Here is a 16,069-nt window from a genome sequence, read left to right on the forward strand (position 1 = left end):
GCCTTTGGAGAAACTAGATACCACAAAAACCTCAGTCATCCTGTAACCTGGCACACCATCAAAGCCTCCTAACACACAATTACAGTGCTTCACGCCTTTAGACTTTTTCCTTTGACTAAACAAAACCCCCACAATGGAATAAGAAACTTTCCAAGAGAAATTGTGTTCGACAGAAGATCAATGATGCAGAGGTGTTTGAGGAAAAAAAAAGCTTCCACTGTTTTGTGTACACCTCCAAGCTTATTAATGGCTTGCTGCTAAAGCTAGATGCCCCTTCCCATCAGATCAGTATTTGATATTATTACTGAACTCAGAAGTCTGAGGTCTTCTTTAATCACATTAAGGAGTTTGCAATTGCTTACGCAATACAGTAACTTTATCATGCTGTCTGCAGTTATTCAGCCATTCCCCCAGGTTTTTGCCTCGTCGGCAATAACACTCAGGAAAAACACGGTGAAATTTGACTCACCATGTCAAAAACACAAGCTACATATAAATATGAATAACCTACTAAGTAAGCACCCAGCTGCTGCTTTAACGCATTAGCACATGTATAATTATACACGTGCTTAAAAGGAACCATCATAAAGTTCCATAAAGAAACAAATAAGCTCTTGTGAGTGAAGAGAGAACTGTAAGGCTGCTCAGAAACCTGAATCCTGCTACTCATCGCTTTCAAGGCTCAAGCCAGCATGACAAAGCCTTTTCAAGAAGGGGTCCTATGTCAGTGAGTAAATCTGAAAGAGACGCACTCTATATTCGCCTCTAAGAAACACAGCCTTTTTTTAAGCAAGATGTAAGGGGAAGGGATGAGAAACAGATGATGATAATAATAATAAACAACAGCAGCAGCAATTGGACAGTGTCAAAGGATTACAGAAATGAAATTAAACTCCTTTAAAGCCCCTATCATCTAGGTTTTTCTGCATTTCCTTATAAAACCTTTAAACTCCCTGAACAGCTAAACTACGGGAAGCCGACGTCCTACTGTGTACGTCCTCAGCCCCCACAGATCTTTTTACACAGGTCCAATGTCACTTCACCTCTGGGCACAGCACAGACCAAGACCACTCCAGAGTTACAGGTGCTGGTTAGCCAGTTTCTTGCACATAAGTGACACAGAACAGGTAGGTGTCTGTCCTTCAAGATAACTTATTCAGACCATTTTCATTTTTCTGCTCACAAATTTTCACTGCATTTGTAAGAAATCAATCACCTTTAAATGGATACCTTCTCGGTTGATGTATTTGGTACATCAGGGAGCAGACAGACCAGCGGAGCCTTCTACCAAACAGCTTTGCCCTTGCCCTGGCCTCCTGCCCAACACCTACCCTCCACCTTGATCCCTATCTACATCAGTTCACCAGAAACAGAAACACATGGATTGTTCAAACCAGGCATTTTAAGCGCTTCAGAAACAAGTTCTGTGTAGTTCAAAAGGGCACAGTGCATGCCAGATGGTACACCGGTCTACTTCCTTGCTACAGCAAAGGACTGCATTTGAAACAACTGAATCCTTGCAGCAATACCAGGGAGGCAGCTTACCGTTCACTGCCTTGAGGCTTCCGCTAATGCCGTCACCATGTTGCCGCTTCTGTGCGTTCTTGAACTCCTTCAGAGATAAATAAAGGACCTTCCGCACCACCCTCTCCTCTGACCAGGGAATCCCATCACTGTCGTCCTAAAGATGGAAGCAGATCGGAGACATTAATTGCATGCATCTGAAAGAACAACAACTAAAAAACAACAAACAAAACCCCAAAACCTAGAGCTAGACAGATTATTTTTAATTAACAAAAAAAGATAAGCTGAAGAAAAATACTGTATAACAAAATGCAACCTAAACTCAAGAAGCACTAACACAGAACAGAAACATAACCATTATCATCACATCAGACCATTAGTCCCTCTAATCCCTTACCCTGCAAACAGCAGTAGCTGTCTACCAGGTGTTAAGACAAGAGGTAAAAACTCATTTGTTAAAATTCTCATAATGAATCCCTCTGCCTTATGGATAAATTTATCACAACCAGGAACTGTTCTTCCAGACAATTAAGAGAAAGGAAAAAAAAAAAGATAAAATTAATTTCAACGTTGCGTAAAACTAAGTTCTGTGAACCAACCTTTCTTACGGCCATTTTGGCCTTGTTTTGTGCCCCTTGGCTTAGGATTTTTGCATACTGATACTACATTATCAGTTCTCTGGTTTAGTGATTTATATTTATTGCAGCATTACAATGTAGTTGATAACAATGAAGTTATTCGGAATTTATCTCAGCGTAAAGCCAAGTGGAATTTGGCCCATGGGGCATATGTTTTCTACTTCATTTTTAGAAGACAAATGCTATATTGTCAAAAAGAATACTAGCGTATGTCATATTTAGTACTTGCTTTAGTTAAAAGATTAATTCCCTGGAAAAGCATTTCCCTAAAGCCTTTAGCATTCAAATAAATTAAGTCAGCAAATTGATATAAAGACATAAGTGAAATCAGGTACGTCTTTTTTCTTTTCTTTTTTTTAATGTATATCACATTTTCATAAGCCCTAATATTATTATCTCAGGGTCTTTAATATCGTTATTTGAGCATTCTGGTTCTTGAATTCCTCAAAGACTACATCACTGACTAGAAAAAAAAAAATTATGTTTCCAGGCAGGACTCGTTTAGGTAAGCGTACTACAGCACACTGCCACGCAGCACTGGAAAACCACAGCACCCACATTAGCTGTCCACACCAGGCAGCAAGAGAGTTTACACTGTCCCGTGTGTAAAAGAAGTAACCAACACCACCAATTTTTACAAAATAAACTTAGTTTAGGGTGCCCATTGATAGCTTTTCCTTTGCTCCTCTAGCACGATACTAGCATTCAGCTGCTGAACTGTGATCAAAAACATTTTTCCCCCCAATTGTACGACAAATTACTTGGCAAAAATAAAAGTAAAATTAAAAAAAAAAAAGGACAAAACAATGACTGCAGTGAAAGCAGTTAGCATTTTGGCAGCAGGATGTGCATTTCGCACTAGGGACCAGCTACCACGCTGTGAACAGCACTGAGCTGTGTCCGGAGAGCTTTAGTGCTCAGGGGGGACCTCCAGGCCAAGAAAGCACACTTGGTAACTGAACACCCACAGCAAAGGAGAATGAAAAAAAAAAAATCTCCAGGTAAGCATTTAAAATGGACTAGTACATCCCATTGTTTTGTCAACAGAGCTTTATACAAACAACTTTGGCTTGCCATTTTGCTGCCAACACAACTTCAGCCCTAACCAGAATGGATGATGGATACGGATGGTCACAGCTTGCTCGATTTTAACAAAAGCTGCCCGAGAAGCAACATTTTTGTTACCATAGGCTCGCAGGTACTGAAAGCAAACCAGGAAAGGAAACCCATCTGCAGAGAGAGCCTACCAGCAGGGGCCTAGCTGGACTTCACACATTCCTGCTTTTGCAACAGATTACGAGGTAATTACTAATTGAATCCTTAAGGAAACCGTGCTTGGTTTGGAAATATGTGTAAGCATCTGTGGCATTTATTTGTCCACGTTATCGACGCAAGCCTGAGGACGCCTCTTGCTCCCTTCACGTGTATTTTTAGAAATTCTTTACAGAACGGGCAGCAAACATGAGGACAAGGATTAACCACCCTCCGGCCGTTCACCTGAGGCTGATGTGAGGCACACAGAAAGCCCCAACAAGAGGAACCACCCCCCTCACCCTGTGTTTTTACGCACTTTAAGCCAGGGAGACAGAAGAAATAGGCTTGTAATTCTCCAATCCAGATCATGTACACCATACTAGAAGACATGCTGCCTTTCTCAGCCTCTGCCAGCCTGAGGCCTCTCCCCACAAAACACCAGGCCAACCCCAAAATGGGGAAGCCACCAACAACCACCACTCCTCCACCTCTCCGGGAGCAATCCCCAAAGACCTGAAAGCTGCATGAAAACAACCATCAGCTCCTGATCCTACAGGCGCTTTCGTTCCTGCTCAAAATGCAGCAGCAGAAGAATAAAAACACATCAAGAAACAAACCCCACTTAACCACCCTTTGCCACACCAGAGTTTGAGGCGAGGAATGCGTGGCAGCACTTGTTTCAATGGCAGCAGGCTGAAACCTGCTGACAGGACTGATTTTTGAAGATCTCTGGGCACTCACTGACCAGGCGGCAGCAGGGACAAGTGACATTTGGGGGGCACAACTGAGTCCCTGGGCCACGCAGGTTGCAGCCTTCACTCAGGAAGCAAGGAGACGACCACCACACATGAGAGACTTCACTAATCTACTTTCAGCCACCTTCTTGAAATATTTCTGTGAACAGCCCAAGGTCATCTCCCTCTCCCCAGATGTATGTGTGAAAGGACAGCATGCTGCTGGCACTTACTTCTGGAGTGACAACACAACCTCCATGGTGCCAGCAGAAGGCCCTGGCCCTGAAGAAGGGCCATGGTGTCACCAGTGACGGCGCAGCCCCCAGGAGATGGGAACAAAGACTTCTTTCGGCAACCCCTGAAGTGACGCAGCAACGTTTCACAGTGGTCCCAAGTTGTGGGGCTGCAAAACCAGGGTGAACCACGGCAGCCTCATCCCCACATCTGTAAGAGCAGCAGTCTCAACACAACTGTTTACAGAGGAGTCTCTCCACATCAGAGCCTTTGCCATCCCAGTTGTGCCGAGGCTGCAGTCTCCATCCTGCCGACGCCACTTTGTTGTGGGCTTTCCCTGCTCCCATTACCCGGCCTGAAAAAAGACCTCAAGCTCCCCAACACTGTGTTATCCAAGGTCAGCAAAATAAGGGGCTAAGCCAGTGCCAATGCCCACATTTATGTGGCTCCATATGTAGGAGCAATAAAAATCTTTCACAATCATCGACTGCATCTCCCCTCTAGCGTGCAGCACAAAAGCAGCCACAAGCCGGAGAGCAGCTGACTCGGCACCCAGCTGGGCTCTCGCAGAGAAGCAGCTCCGGCTCCCGACACGTTTAACCATAATTACATGGGTCAGATCGTCCCTGCCTTGCCACACCACCGAGGGAGAGCCGCAGCGTGCCCCGCTCCGCGCTCACACAGCCAACTGGAAGAGTTGCCTCACCGCAGCAAAACGACGCGTGTGCACCCAGAACTGTTCAGAAATACCCTCAAGTAAAAGCCTTGAGGAATTTAATGTATGTAACTTCCCCCCATAAAAAATAACAACAACAAAAAAACCACCAACCCTCAAAGGCACTGACTTGATCGCCGCCTTTAAACTTTTCCACAGGGAGCAGAAATTTGATAATAGATGGCTCTTGAGGCTGACAGAGAGGGGTATAGTATCATCCAACAGCTGGAACTCGAATTCAGAAAAATTTAAGTTGGAATTACAGAACAATTTCTTTAACTGTGCAAGTAATTAGCCATTGAAACAACTTATGGGGAACCAATGGATTGTCTGTTATTGACTTAGACCCAAAAAAGCACCAAATAGCATCTTAAACAGTATATTCATCACTGCAAGCTCATAGCCTTTGTTGTGCAGGACAGTCTAGATGATTTTTACCTCCTGGTTTGGTAGCAAGATTAGCTCACAGATTTGTTATTTAAAAAAAAAAAAATGAAGAAAACAACCAGGTAAACCCTGGGGCAGAATTAAAAAACAAAACTGCATCATTTCCTTTAAACTTCTAAAAAAAAAAAAAAAATCAATCATGGCACCTTCTTTGTTATACCATTTCTGGGAAACTGCATGTTGTACATTTATATCTGAACTTCAGCTAGCAGGGCAGCCAAGTGACAGGTCAGCAAGTTCAATATGAAGGGACGGGCATGAGCACGACCTCCACTGACCTACGTGGTATGCTCATGCACAGGACTCCATGTTATGGATGGCAGGGCAGCCCTCTCCTCTCTGTCCAGCCTGACTGGGAGCTTGCCTCCAGCTCCACAGCTTCAGAGATGATGTATGTAGAACAGCATCTCTACAGACTCCTAATGTGGGAAGAACTCTATATATCTGTGTGTTTTTACTATACACATATTAAATGTATAAAATACTTAACACACATAATGCTGATATATTAATATGTATATATACACTAAAATATATGTATGCATTAATATATAATACACGTATAAATATAACTATCGAAATACATATATAAATAACATTAATCAATATATATAATGTGTGTACATCTGAAATGGGATCGAAATGTGTACCACCCATATCTTTCACCCTTCACCTACAGCTCGGCATCTGCTCACCGCAGCTCAGCTGTCTATCTTGTGCATGTGGCCTGCATGCAGGCTTCCTATTTCTGAAGTTAATCCCCCAAAAAAGACAGGAGAGGCAGGCCTCGTGCCACCTCCCGGGCAGGCGAGGCGTCACCCTGAAGCAGCATGCGCTGCGGCGTGCTGCGCTGCTCCGCAACGAGCATCCCGAGCACGCACACACACATGACTCGAGTTTCTCCATTCATTCATCACCAGGTATCACATTCTTCAGCCTGGCCCAGCCTTGCCTTAAGCAAACAGGAGTCACAGTTCACAGGGTAAAACAGGGCTGGAACAAGGGAGAATGCAATGAGCACTCAAAGCTATTTGTTTTACGTTATGTAAATACTTTAACAGCAGTGATGGTTTTATTTGAAAAGTCAGGACTTTGTAAGGTACAAAGATACTTATAAGCATGTGTGTTATGACTCAGAGCGGCTGGCGTATTTCCAGCTCCCTCTTTGGGTCTTTCCCAAGCACGCATCTCCTGACCCCATTTCTTCATGCCAGGTTGCAGAAAGCAAAACAACAAAACACAAACCCTCTCTTTTTTCTTTTTCCAGTACTGTAGCCAATGCTCAGTTAAAATCACTGTGGCACCCAGTGCCCTAAATGAATATGCTTTCATGGTTCAACAGCCCCCGGAGAGTCTTTCCCGCAGACGTAAGAAGGTCATTTTGAAGCAATGGGAAAAATAAACCACAAGCTTCTATCCTTTCCTCAAGGATATTTTTTAAGGAAAACTATTTCAAAGGTTTTTTTTCTTTTTTTTTTTTTCCCTGTGTTTAGTTAGCAACGGAACAAAAATCTGTCTCTTGCATGAAAAACAGACAACGCATTTTCAGAGATCATATAAATTACTTTTCAGTTGAAGGACCAAAATGGAAATGTTTGTTTACTACATTCAAGACCTGCAACAGATTTTGCCTTTTGGCTGTATATTATCAATGGAAAACAGCTAGACCTGTTTTTCTCTAAAAGGGAAGGCAGACCTAAGAGAAATAGGTGGAAAACCTAGATATGACTTCCAAGACTGAAAGAGATTTCCTGTGCAGTCTTGGGCAAGTTACCACCGCTGAGAGCGATTAGCATGCTTATTCATTTACGGAGCCCACTTCCTCTGCGCACGAACAGCACAGGGTGAACCTCTTGAGAAAGTGCAAAGTCTTACTACTCTATGAACACACGGACTTCCCCTATCGCATTGGCAGAGGTCTCCGTTGTATCATAAAGTCCCATCAGCCTTTTGATTGCCCTGAACATGCATCTGCTCCCATCAGCATCCGACTGGCAGAGGAAAACCCCTGCTTCGGCTCAACGGTGCTAACTCCCTCTCTGTGTAACTTGCAAGGGCACGAGGGCTTTCCACGACCAGACTGCAGAAACTTCTCAGCTAAAACTCCAAGCTTTCAGGACAACAATTTGAAGTCAGACTCTAATTTATTTAAATGAAGAGGTATAAATAAAGATTTTCTACTCCTTCTGGCTGCTATCACGCAGCTTAGACTTCTTACAGCCAAGCACAGTACCATGCAAACTGGATATCCCCATACATATCCTAAGTAGCATCCTTGCAGCCTTTTGCTTACTATCAAGGTCTCCCCACTCCCTCCTCCCCGCAGAATAAAGTTCACACTTACTTAATATTTAACCTTTTAATCAAGTTTAACTATCCAGAGAGGATGTAGCAGTTTCTCATTTCAAACAAACTGCTTATATTCAGTGAGAAAAAATAAAACCTCATGAATGGCTTAAGTTGATGAAGATTGATACGGCTTGGAGACTTTATAGCACAGTGACTCATGCCTTCTGGAAAATGTAATCTGTTCTGTCTAGTTTAGGAAAATAGGTCATGTTTTTAAAATGTGCTAACTAACATGAGGAAAGGGGAAATTTTCTTTATTAATGGTTCTGTTATAGCATTAAGTGCATCTGATAATTATAGCAACATTTTTCCTAGTAATTCCAAACAACTTCTCCAAAGAACCCGTATTACATTATAGCTCTTGACTTGCAGAAATGATGTTAATATGGCAAAGAAACAACGAAGGAAAATAAAAAATCTCTCATTCCATTTTTTGTACTCCTCTTGCAGCTTTCAACCCCTGCAGTCTCTGTTGGTTAGCGCAAATTTGCTGCCTCCTGCTGCACCGGGGATTGTGTTTCCTCCTTTTAGACCAAATTCTTGTAAGAGCAGCATGGCAGAGAAATGCTCTGTTTTTGGGTCACTGAAGGCCTAAGGCATTTTTGAGCCCAGTGAGCTTCAACCTGCTCTCGCAAGAACACACGAAGGTAGAAGAAATACAGCTGATATTTTCTATCCAAACACAAGTCACTAGTGACTTAATACAGGCTCCCAAAATTGAGGCACAAAAAATAATTCCTAACTTATGTCTTAGGTCTAAAAATAAAATCTTTAAAAGTATAGGGTTTGTGTGTTAATTGGTTCTTCTACATAAACGCAGAGGCCTCAACTATGTGTCTGCACCTTTAGAAAACCACTACTCAATATGAAACTAGTGAAAGCTTACAAGACATCAACTGCTTCCCTTGTTGGTCTGCCAAGATAAACACTTGAGAGAAAAAAAAAAAAAGAAAAGAAAAAAAGAAAAAACTAAACCCAAACAAATTCAAAGCAAAGCCAGGTCTTTCCTCATTTATCAACGTAGAGCAGAAGTCGACCTCGAATCATCTCTTAATGACAGCAGTTACTCCCAAGCGACAGCCCTGCTGGGCCGTAGCAAGATGCTGATCAATCGCTTGGCATCCATGGGGATAGAGTTTCGGGCTCCGACGGGACCTGGCAGCATTTGCAAGCAAGCTGTGAACAGCCAAGGGTGGCAGCGGACTGGGAGAAAGGCATAATCCCATGAGCTGTTACTCAGACTCGGGGAGCAGTTTTCATGATCAGTAAGCAACACCACCCTGCCCCAAATTGGGGTGCGATGCCAATGCCACCCTTACGTGGCCATTCGACCAGCCTGACTGGGGAAACTGTCAAAACCTCAAGACAAGGAAAATGATTATTTCCAGCCGGATCAGCTCCCTCATTGCTCACCACGTGGCCCTAGAGGAACTACTGCTGGAGCACAGAGAAAAGCACAGCGGCACAATTTAGCGGCAATCCGTGCTGTGCTGTTGTAGACCCCGAGATCTGGCTGCCTTCCGATGAACCGCACCAGCTTTTCCCACAGTGCTGAAGTAGAAACCAGAGTAGTTCGCTTTAGGAAAGTGAAAGAGGGGTGTATTTCTGTTAGAGGGACACGACCTGCAACATTTTAGGTAGGTCAAAGCCTGACAAGGTATGATCTGTTGTTTGCAACCCATTTACACCCAAACAAAAAGCTCTGACTTCAGAAATAAGTTCCTTATTTGGCACTCCCTTGAGGGGGAAAAAAAAAGAGAAAAAAGGTTGAATCATCTTCAAAAGGGTATGCTGTACACAAACAAACGCATGCCTCGCCCGTAGAAACCAAAACCCTGTTTCTCCCATGTAGGTGAACAGGTCTAAATCCTTTTTAAAGGAAAAACACACAAACAAACCTGATGGAGGACACTCACATGGCATGTCTCAGCTTCTCTGAAGTGCCATGAAATAACGCATACTTATCTTTGATTACAGACAACGAAGAAACTACAGCTGAAATTGGATTAGAAACTTCTGCTGAAAAACAATTTATTGCATAACACAACTCTGACAGCCTGGGTTTCTGGCCACCAACCGAGCCTTTATAAAAATCTGCTGGGCAGCTGCCAAATCAGCTCTTTGAGCCTTGGCATGTCAGACATCTGAGACAGTAGTCAAGGCAGCCACATGTACTGTGACATCCACAGTCCTGTACTTTTATGGTTAAATGGCACAGTCGAAGAACAGAGCAGTACGAGCCATTAAACACAAAGGTAAAAATCTCCTGCAGCTGTTGATCTGACAATCCTGATCACGCTGCAGAAGACCGAGAACCACAGCAGGATTTTCTTTTTAAGGATCTGGTATTAATTTGAACATAAAAGTAGCTTATTAGGAAGAGAGAAAGAGAGAAGCGAGGAATGAGAGAGAGCTCCAAAAAACCTTCGCACTTCTAGTTAAAAATACAATTTATAAATTTCACATTCCAAATATTCTGTCTCCAGTTCTAATTAAAACTCGCCACCAAGTACACTTCAGATATACATATAAAACCCAGTATGCACAAAGAGTATTCAGCAGCTCGAGATAATTAAATTCAAATATATTCTAATTAATTTCATTCTTATTCAGTTCATATTTTTATAAGGCGTTTGAGTTCCAGTATGCAACCGCATGAATACGGTCCAATAAAAAGTGATTTTTGCAGTTTAAATGTTCGGTAATAGGACCTACAGATGTGAACTCTAATATGGCTAATCCAATTTTGCTGCATATTACTAATTATCTAAAGGCCTTTTCCTATCCTTAAACAGCAAAGCTGATCCTTGACTTGAAAAATACTAACCACTTTTGCATGCCAAAATAGTGTTTTGGTAGTAGGGAAGAGAGAAAGCCAACTGGCACGTTACAAATTTAACTTAAAAATTCTTGTAGAAATGGAGGAGGCAAAGAGATCTAATTTTTGGCATCTCACAGGTCAGTGGTGTCACTGTTTTAGAGGAGCCGGAGCACTGCCACCGCGTCCAGCAGGATTCCTGCCTACCCACACCAGTATTGCATGAGCTCAGTGCTCCCATCATTTCCGTGGAGGAATTCAGCACCTGGATGATGAAGCCTTAGCGACAATATGAGAAGGTTTGCTCACGTAGAGTACAGTAGGTTATAACAGCAAAAAGAGCGTCTGCCAATATAAATGCTACATTGAAATAAATACACAGTCCAAAGACTATATGGTTTGGCTACATTGTTTAATAACAGCTGTGCCATCAGAAATGGGATGTGTCTGTGGGCCTGTGGCCATGGACTCGCTCCCTCCCTTCCATTGAAGCCTTCCAGTCCAGGCGATGCCAGAAGTCCCTTGCCTTAGCTTTGGAAATGTTCAACTTGGTTTCCTCTTCTTTCACTCTTTGAGATGTCCCTCGCCCGGGCAATCACCAGGTTTAAAAGAAGAGTTAAAAAAACAAAAACAAAACAGTCCCCCTCCATTTTCTCAACCCTCAAGTCCAGGAAGGGTAATGGCGGAGACAGACGTGCTGAACCTCTTGCTAGGAAATCTCAGGATATTGAGGCCTGATCTGCCTACCTGCCTGAACTGAATCAATTTTACTCAACCGGACGGGGAAAAAAATCAGCTATATTGACAGAGGCTCCTAAGACGGACATGCTGATATTGGGCTAAGAGCATGACATGTTGATTTTTCTTGCTGTACTACCTAAAAAGCAAGATTTTTATCAGACACCTTTCATCCTTGTTTACATTCCCAGCTGGCAGAATATCCTTTAAGGCTGGGAGAAGTGAACTAAACCTGTACTCTTCACTCAGAAGCCAATTAAACAAGACATGTGAGGAGACTCTCTAGATAGAAGCTACATGTATTTTCAGGTTAGTTTAGTTACATCAGCAAATCTTCAGCATAAAGATAAGAGTGCAGGCTGTCTTCCATTATATAGCTTAAGTTTTCCCAAGCTCATCCTTCAGTATTACAGGCATTTGACTTCCAAAATACTCCTCGGCAAACAAATGATGCTACTTAGCAGCGCAGAAAAGCAAATAATAAAAAAAGCATTTGCTCCACGAGGCTATCGGTCAGTAACAAATCAGATGAATGCATGTCAGTAACTTCCTAGAAGGTCTGCAAAACATTTTAATCATTGCCAGAGGAGGGTAAAGGACGTTGCCTGGAACTGAACTTGCAGCCCATTGCTCGGGGTACTGCAGCCAAGAATTTCAAGCAGAGTTACACCAAAGCACGCTACTCTGCCGCGTGCAAATTCCCACTAAAATTTACAACAAGAACAGCTGATAGCTCCTGGTAACTTGTGAGATCTCGTGTGACTTGTGAAGCCACGCTACATGTTCTCTGAACACTTAAATGGAATGGAAGAAGATAAGGAACAGGTAGGGAGCTTTTTCTTGGGAAAATGAAAAAAAACTCTTATGGAGATAGCAGATTTTCTTAATTGCACAGTGTTTTTTAAACACACAGGTGTTTCACAACAACAGGATCTACGTTAAACTGATAAGGAAAAACATAATGAAGTTTTGACCTTTCCATGATCTCCATGATCTTTTCCCCTCATTATTAATATTAAAAAAAAAAAATGCTGGCTTCCTATTTTAGATCTGCGTGAGAACTTCCACCACGGTGGCACAATTGCTTCTCTCTTTCTCTGCTGCAGGTTTCTCGTGGCACAGCTCAGGGCAGTGGCGACACCGGTGCCGACGCTGGCACAGCTCCTGCTGCCTGGGGTCTGGGTTTCCGCGAGCATCTCGCAGCGCCGAACAAGCCCCTCGGCCCGGCAAGCGCTGTTTTGTTTAGCGTTCAATTCCCTCATCCCTCCTCCGCTCCCTGATCAATGGCAACATTCAAACTTTACTGAAGATATTAGAAGCACATCAAAGACAACCATTAAGCTTTTAAGTGCACTAATTGACATTTTAGCACTTACAAATCCATCTATGTGTTCTATCACTCAATTTAAGAGACTCGCTTCCCCGACTGTTAAGAGTTCCCCATGTTTTTAGCGGGGAGAGGAAGATTTTCAAAGCTATTTTTCGCAGAGAGGATTTTTAGAGAATTCAAATTACAAATATAATGCACTTCAAAAAGTAACACGTTTCACAAATTTAAGAGCTTTTCCATAAAAGCTGTAAATGGCATCACAGCTATAACTCACAGGCTTCTAAGCTCCAATGAATTCTGCAGCTGTTACGGCACGTCGAAGCCAAATCATTGTTACCTTCACACCACCACAACTGAAAAACCCAGCTATGATATTACAAACTGCATGGTGCTACATGAAAAAGGAAAGGGGGGAGGGAAGAAAAAAAAAGAACCCACTAGTGATTTTGCAGTTGTTTTTTTTTTTTCTTCATTTGCAAAGGTGGCACAAAACAGAAGCTAAAACCATGAGCGACTGCTCTAGGTTTCCCTGCGGTGACTATCCCACAGCGGGATCCAGGTAAGCATTTCAGAACAACCCCCTGCATGCTGTAAAATCGTAGCATGCAGCACTCAGGTACTGTGATTTACAGCACCAAATCCCCTACCCAGCGGCCAAGCCCAGCCTCCGATTGCAGAAGACTGTCTCAATGACAGCAGGTCTGGACCCTTCTTCTATTACTGTCACATACCAACATGTTCACCTTCTGTTCTGTTAGAGAAATCCTCATTCAGTCCCAATATTTAAGGCAACGAGAGAGATCAAATTAAATTCTCAGGGTTTCGAGCCATTCAGTTCATTGCTGGATCTATTTTAGGGTCTCAGGCTGCCAGCCACCCCCACAGAATCTGCGCGCTAAACAAGTCTTTTGACAGGCTTGTTTATGCCTTCTGCAGCAAGCAAAGGCAAAACATTACAAAGCTAAGAACCAGGAGACAAATACAGTACTGTGCACAGCAGAAACCTCAAAAAGCTAGCCAACAGCAAACCTGCTGCTCCGCAAGCCTGCAGAACGACAAGAGATAAGAGAAACGGCCAGCTCGAGCAAGAAGGGGCTTGTGCTGCACGTGTGCAAAAAGCATCAGAGGTTTTCGTGGGTCTTCTGCAGGCAGGACATCCAAAGCAAACATCCCTGAAAAGACCAGGATGCTGAGCCTCAAGATGAGGAGCAGGCACAGTTAGTCATTTTCTCCAAAAGAACCACAGGGAAAATGTCATCATTTTAGAATTCCAGTTTTAAGATCACCAGGGACTTCTGATGTTTACTAGCATCAGGGGAAAAAAAAAAAAAAAAAAAAAAAAAAACAAGAAAACAAGTGGACATGAACAACATACAACATTTTTGTGGCTGAGGTTTCAATGGAAACGCAGTGACAGCACTTGGGGACCACAGCAGTCACACTACACAAGGCAGCTGCCTCTGGTCTGCACCTTTCCTTACAGGAGACCAAATCACTTTTCCTCTTCAAGTACTTCCCTCTGTTCAACTTGTAGTAAGGATGGAGTCAGAGGGCTTTTCTCAGTGACAAACACTGTGAAGTGCTTCAGCAAACCCACCGCATCAGGGAAGAAGCACTGAAGATGCACATTAAAATTACACCCAGAAGAAATTTAGTGGCACGCCTTTGCTGTGTTCCTTTAAACCTTTCACCTCTTAAACTGTGAGTTCAATGTCAGATTATAAACATCATAAAAGCTCGTAAAATCCAATCATAAAACTGCCAGCTCATTTCAAGATTATTTGCTCTTCGCCTTGCAAAAACATCATGAGCTGTACGAGACTTGCATCATCTGCCTGCAAGTCCCAACACCTCTTAGTTTGCAACAGCTAAGGTCACTGCCACCGTCCTGGTCGTGTCACTGGGATGGACAGGTGCTGCAGCCTCACCTTGGGGATGGACTTTTTGGATGAGCTTCACAGAGCATTAGCTGCCTGCTAAACCGTCCTGAGCAGTGATCCCCAACAGCAGCTTCTGAGGAAATCACCTGCTACTGCACTTTCCTCCTGAAAAACCCAGCTTTGCGTGTTATCAGCAAACCTAGCAGCCACGAAAACCTCCTGCAACCTCAACCCAGCCAGGATTTGGGGGTGTCTCTATCCCCTCCACCCCATGCAGCAGCATTGCCTCCAGCCTTGCCCAGGCTGACCCTGAGAGAGGGAAGAAGCAGAAGGTACTAACAGATTGTGTGGGGAGGTGTCCCTTCGTTAGCATCGGGTACTGGCTCTTTGCGTTAGCCTGCGATAGGAAAAGAGGCAGCATTTAGTTATTTGGGCTGGGTTTCCTGCAGAAACAGCCACATCATTTCACCCCTCTCTAGGGAAGATACTGCGGGCTGGATGAAAGCAGTCTGCTGGCTCTTCTGTGGAAAAGCACGGTTTAGCAAAACGAAATTGTCTTCGGGGTCTAGGCAGAGCAGAGCTTACCAATAACAGGTTTATGCCAAAACATTCCAGGAACTGGCTGAATCATCTGTAGCGCGATGTTGAACAATGCCACGGGAAGGTGACAGCTTTGAAGGCTGACTGTAATCACGTCTGTGATCTGTAGGAGAGACCGTGCCCACCCCACCTACGGGGTGCTCAGATCAATCTTCACACTTCGAGTGTACACCAAACCACGCGCGGTCACGTTGCAGCAATGCAACAGCCACTGGCAGCTCCAACAGCAAGGAGGGCTGGAGCCAAGTACGCCTGGGAGAGCACATCATGCCGCATCCTAATTTAAAGGGGGGGGGGGGGGGGGGGGGGGAAGGTGTGACTTGCTGAAATGCCTCGCATCGCTGGGTGACCTGCTCCTCCCGGCGGCTCCCGCGTCCCAGCGATCGCACGTTGCTGCATACAGATGTAGCGGCAATGGTACGGCTTAATCAGTCAATGTTTTCACAACACATATTTCAAATATTAAGCACTTATTGAAGACTTAGAAGTTACTGTGTAAATATTTGTATTATATTACACTGCTAACGCTTCCTCACCAACTGTGGAATTTTAAATCTATCTAGTCTGATAAAGCTTTATTTACATATCACACTGCTCTCGATATTCAACAAAGTGAACTGACTAAATTTACACCAGCTCCACTCCAGTAGTACATGTCAGGAAAGAGCAATTCAACGATTTTTGTCTCTGGTATGTGACTAAACTAAACCAGAGGCAGTCACACGGCTTGTTTGGGGTTGGCATGACAAGAAACGCACCTTGATCTGGAAGCGTCCTACAGTCAGTATGGCCTACGCCAAGAGTTTTT

At 43.6% G+C, this 16,069-nt stretch overlaps 1 protein-coding gene across 1 annotated transcript in view; it reads right to left on the bottom strand.

The window, feature by feature from the left end:
- Positions 1-16,069, bottom strand: part of JARID2 (jumonji and AT-rich interaction domain containing 2) — a 211,172-nt gene that overhangs the window by 117,228 nt on the left and 77,875 nt on the right. The window contains exon 2 of the mRNA XM_083827018.1: positions 1,546-1,681. Coding sequence (XP_083683144.1) covers positions 1,546-1,681 — 136 coding nt within the window. The remainder of the gene's footprint in view (positions 1-1,545; positions 1,682-16,069) is intronic.

Source organism: Anser anser (genome assembly GCF_964211835.1).
Source record: "Anser anser genome assembly, chromosome: 2".
Classification (NCBI taxonomy): Eukaryota; Metazoa; Chordata; class Aves; order Anseriformes; family Anatidae; genus Anser; species Anser anser.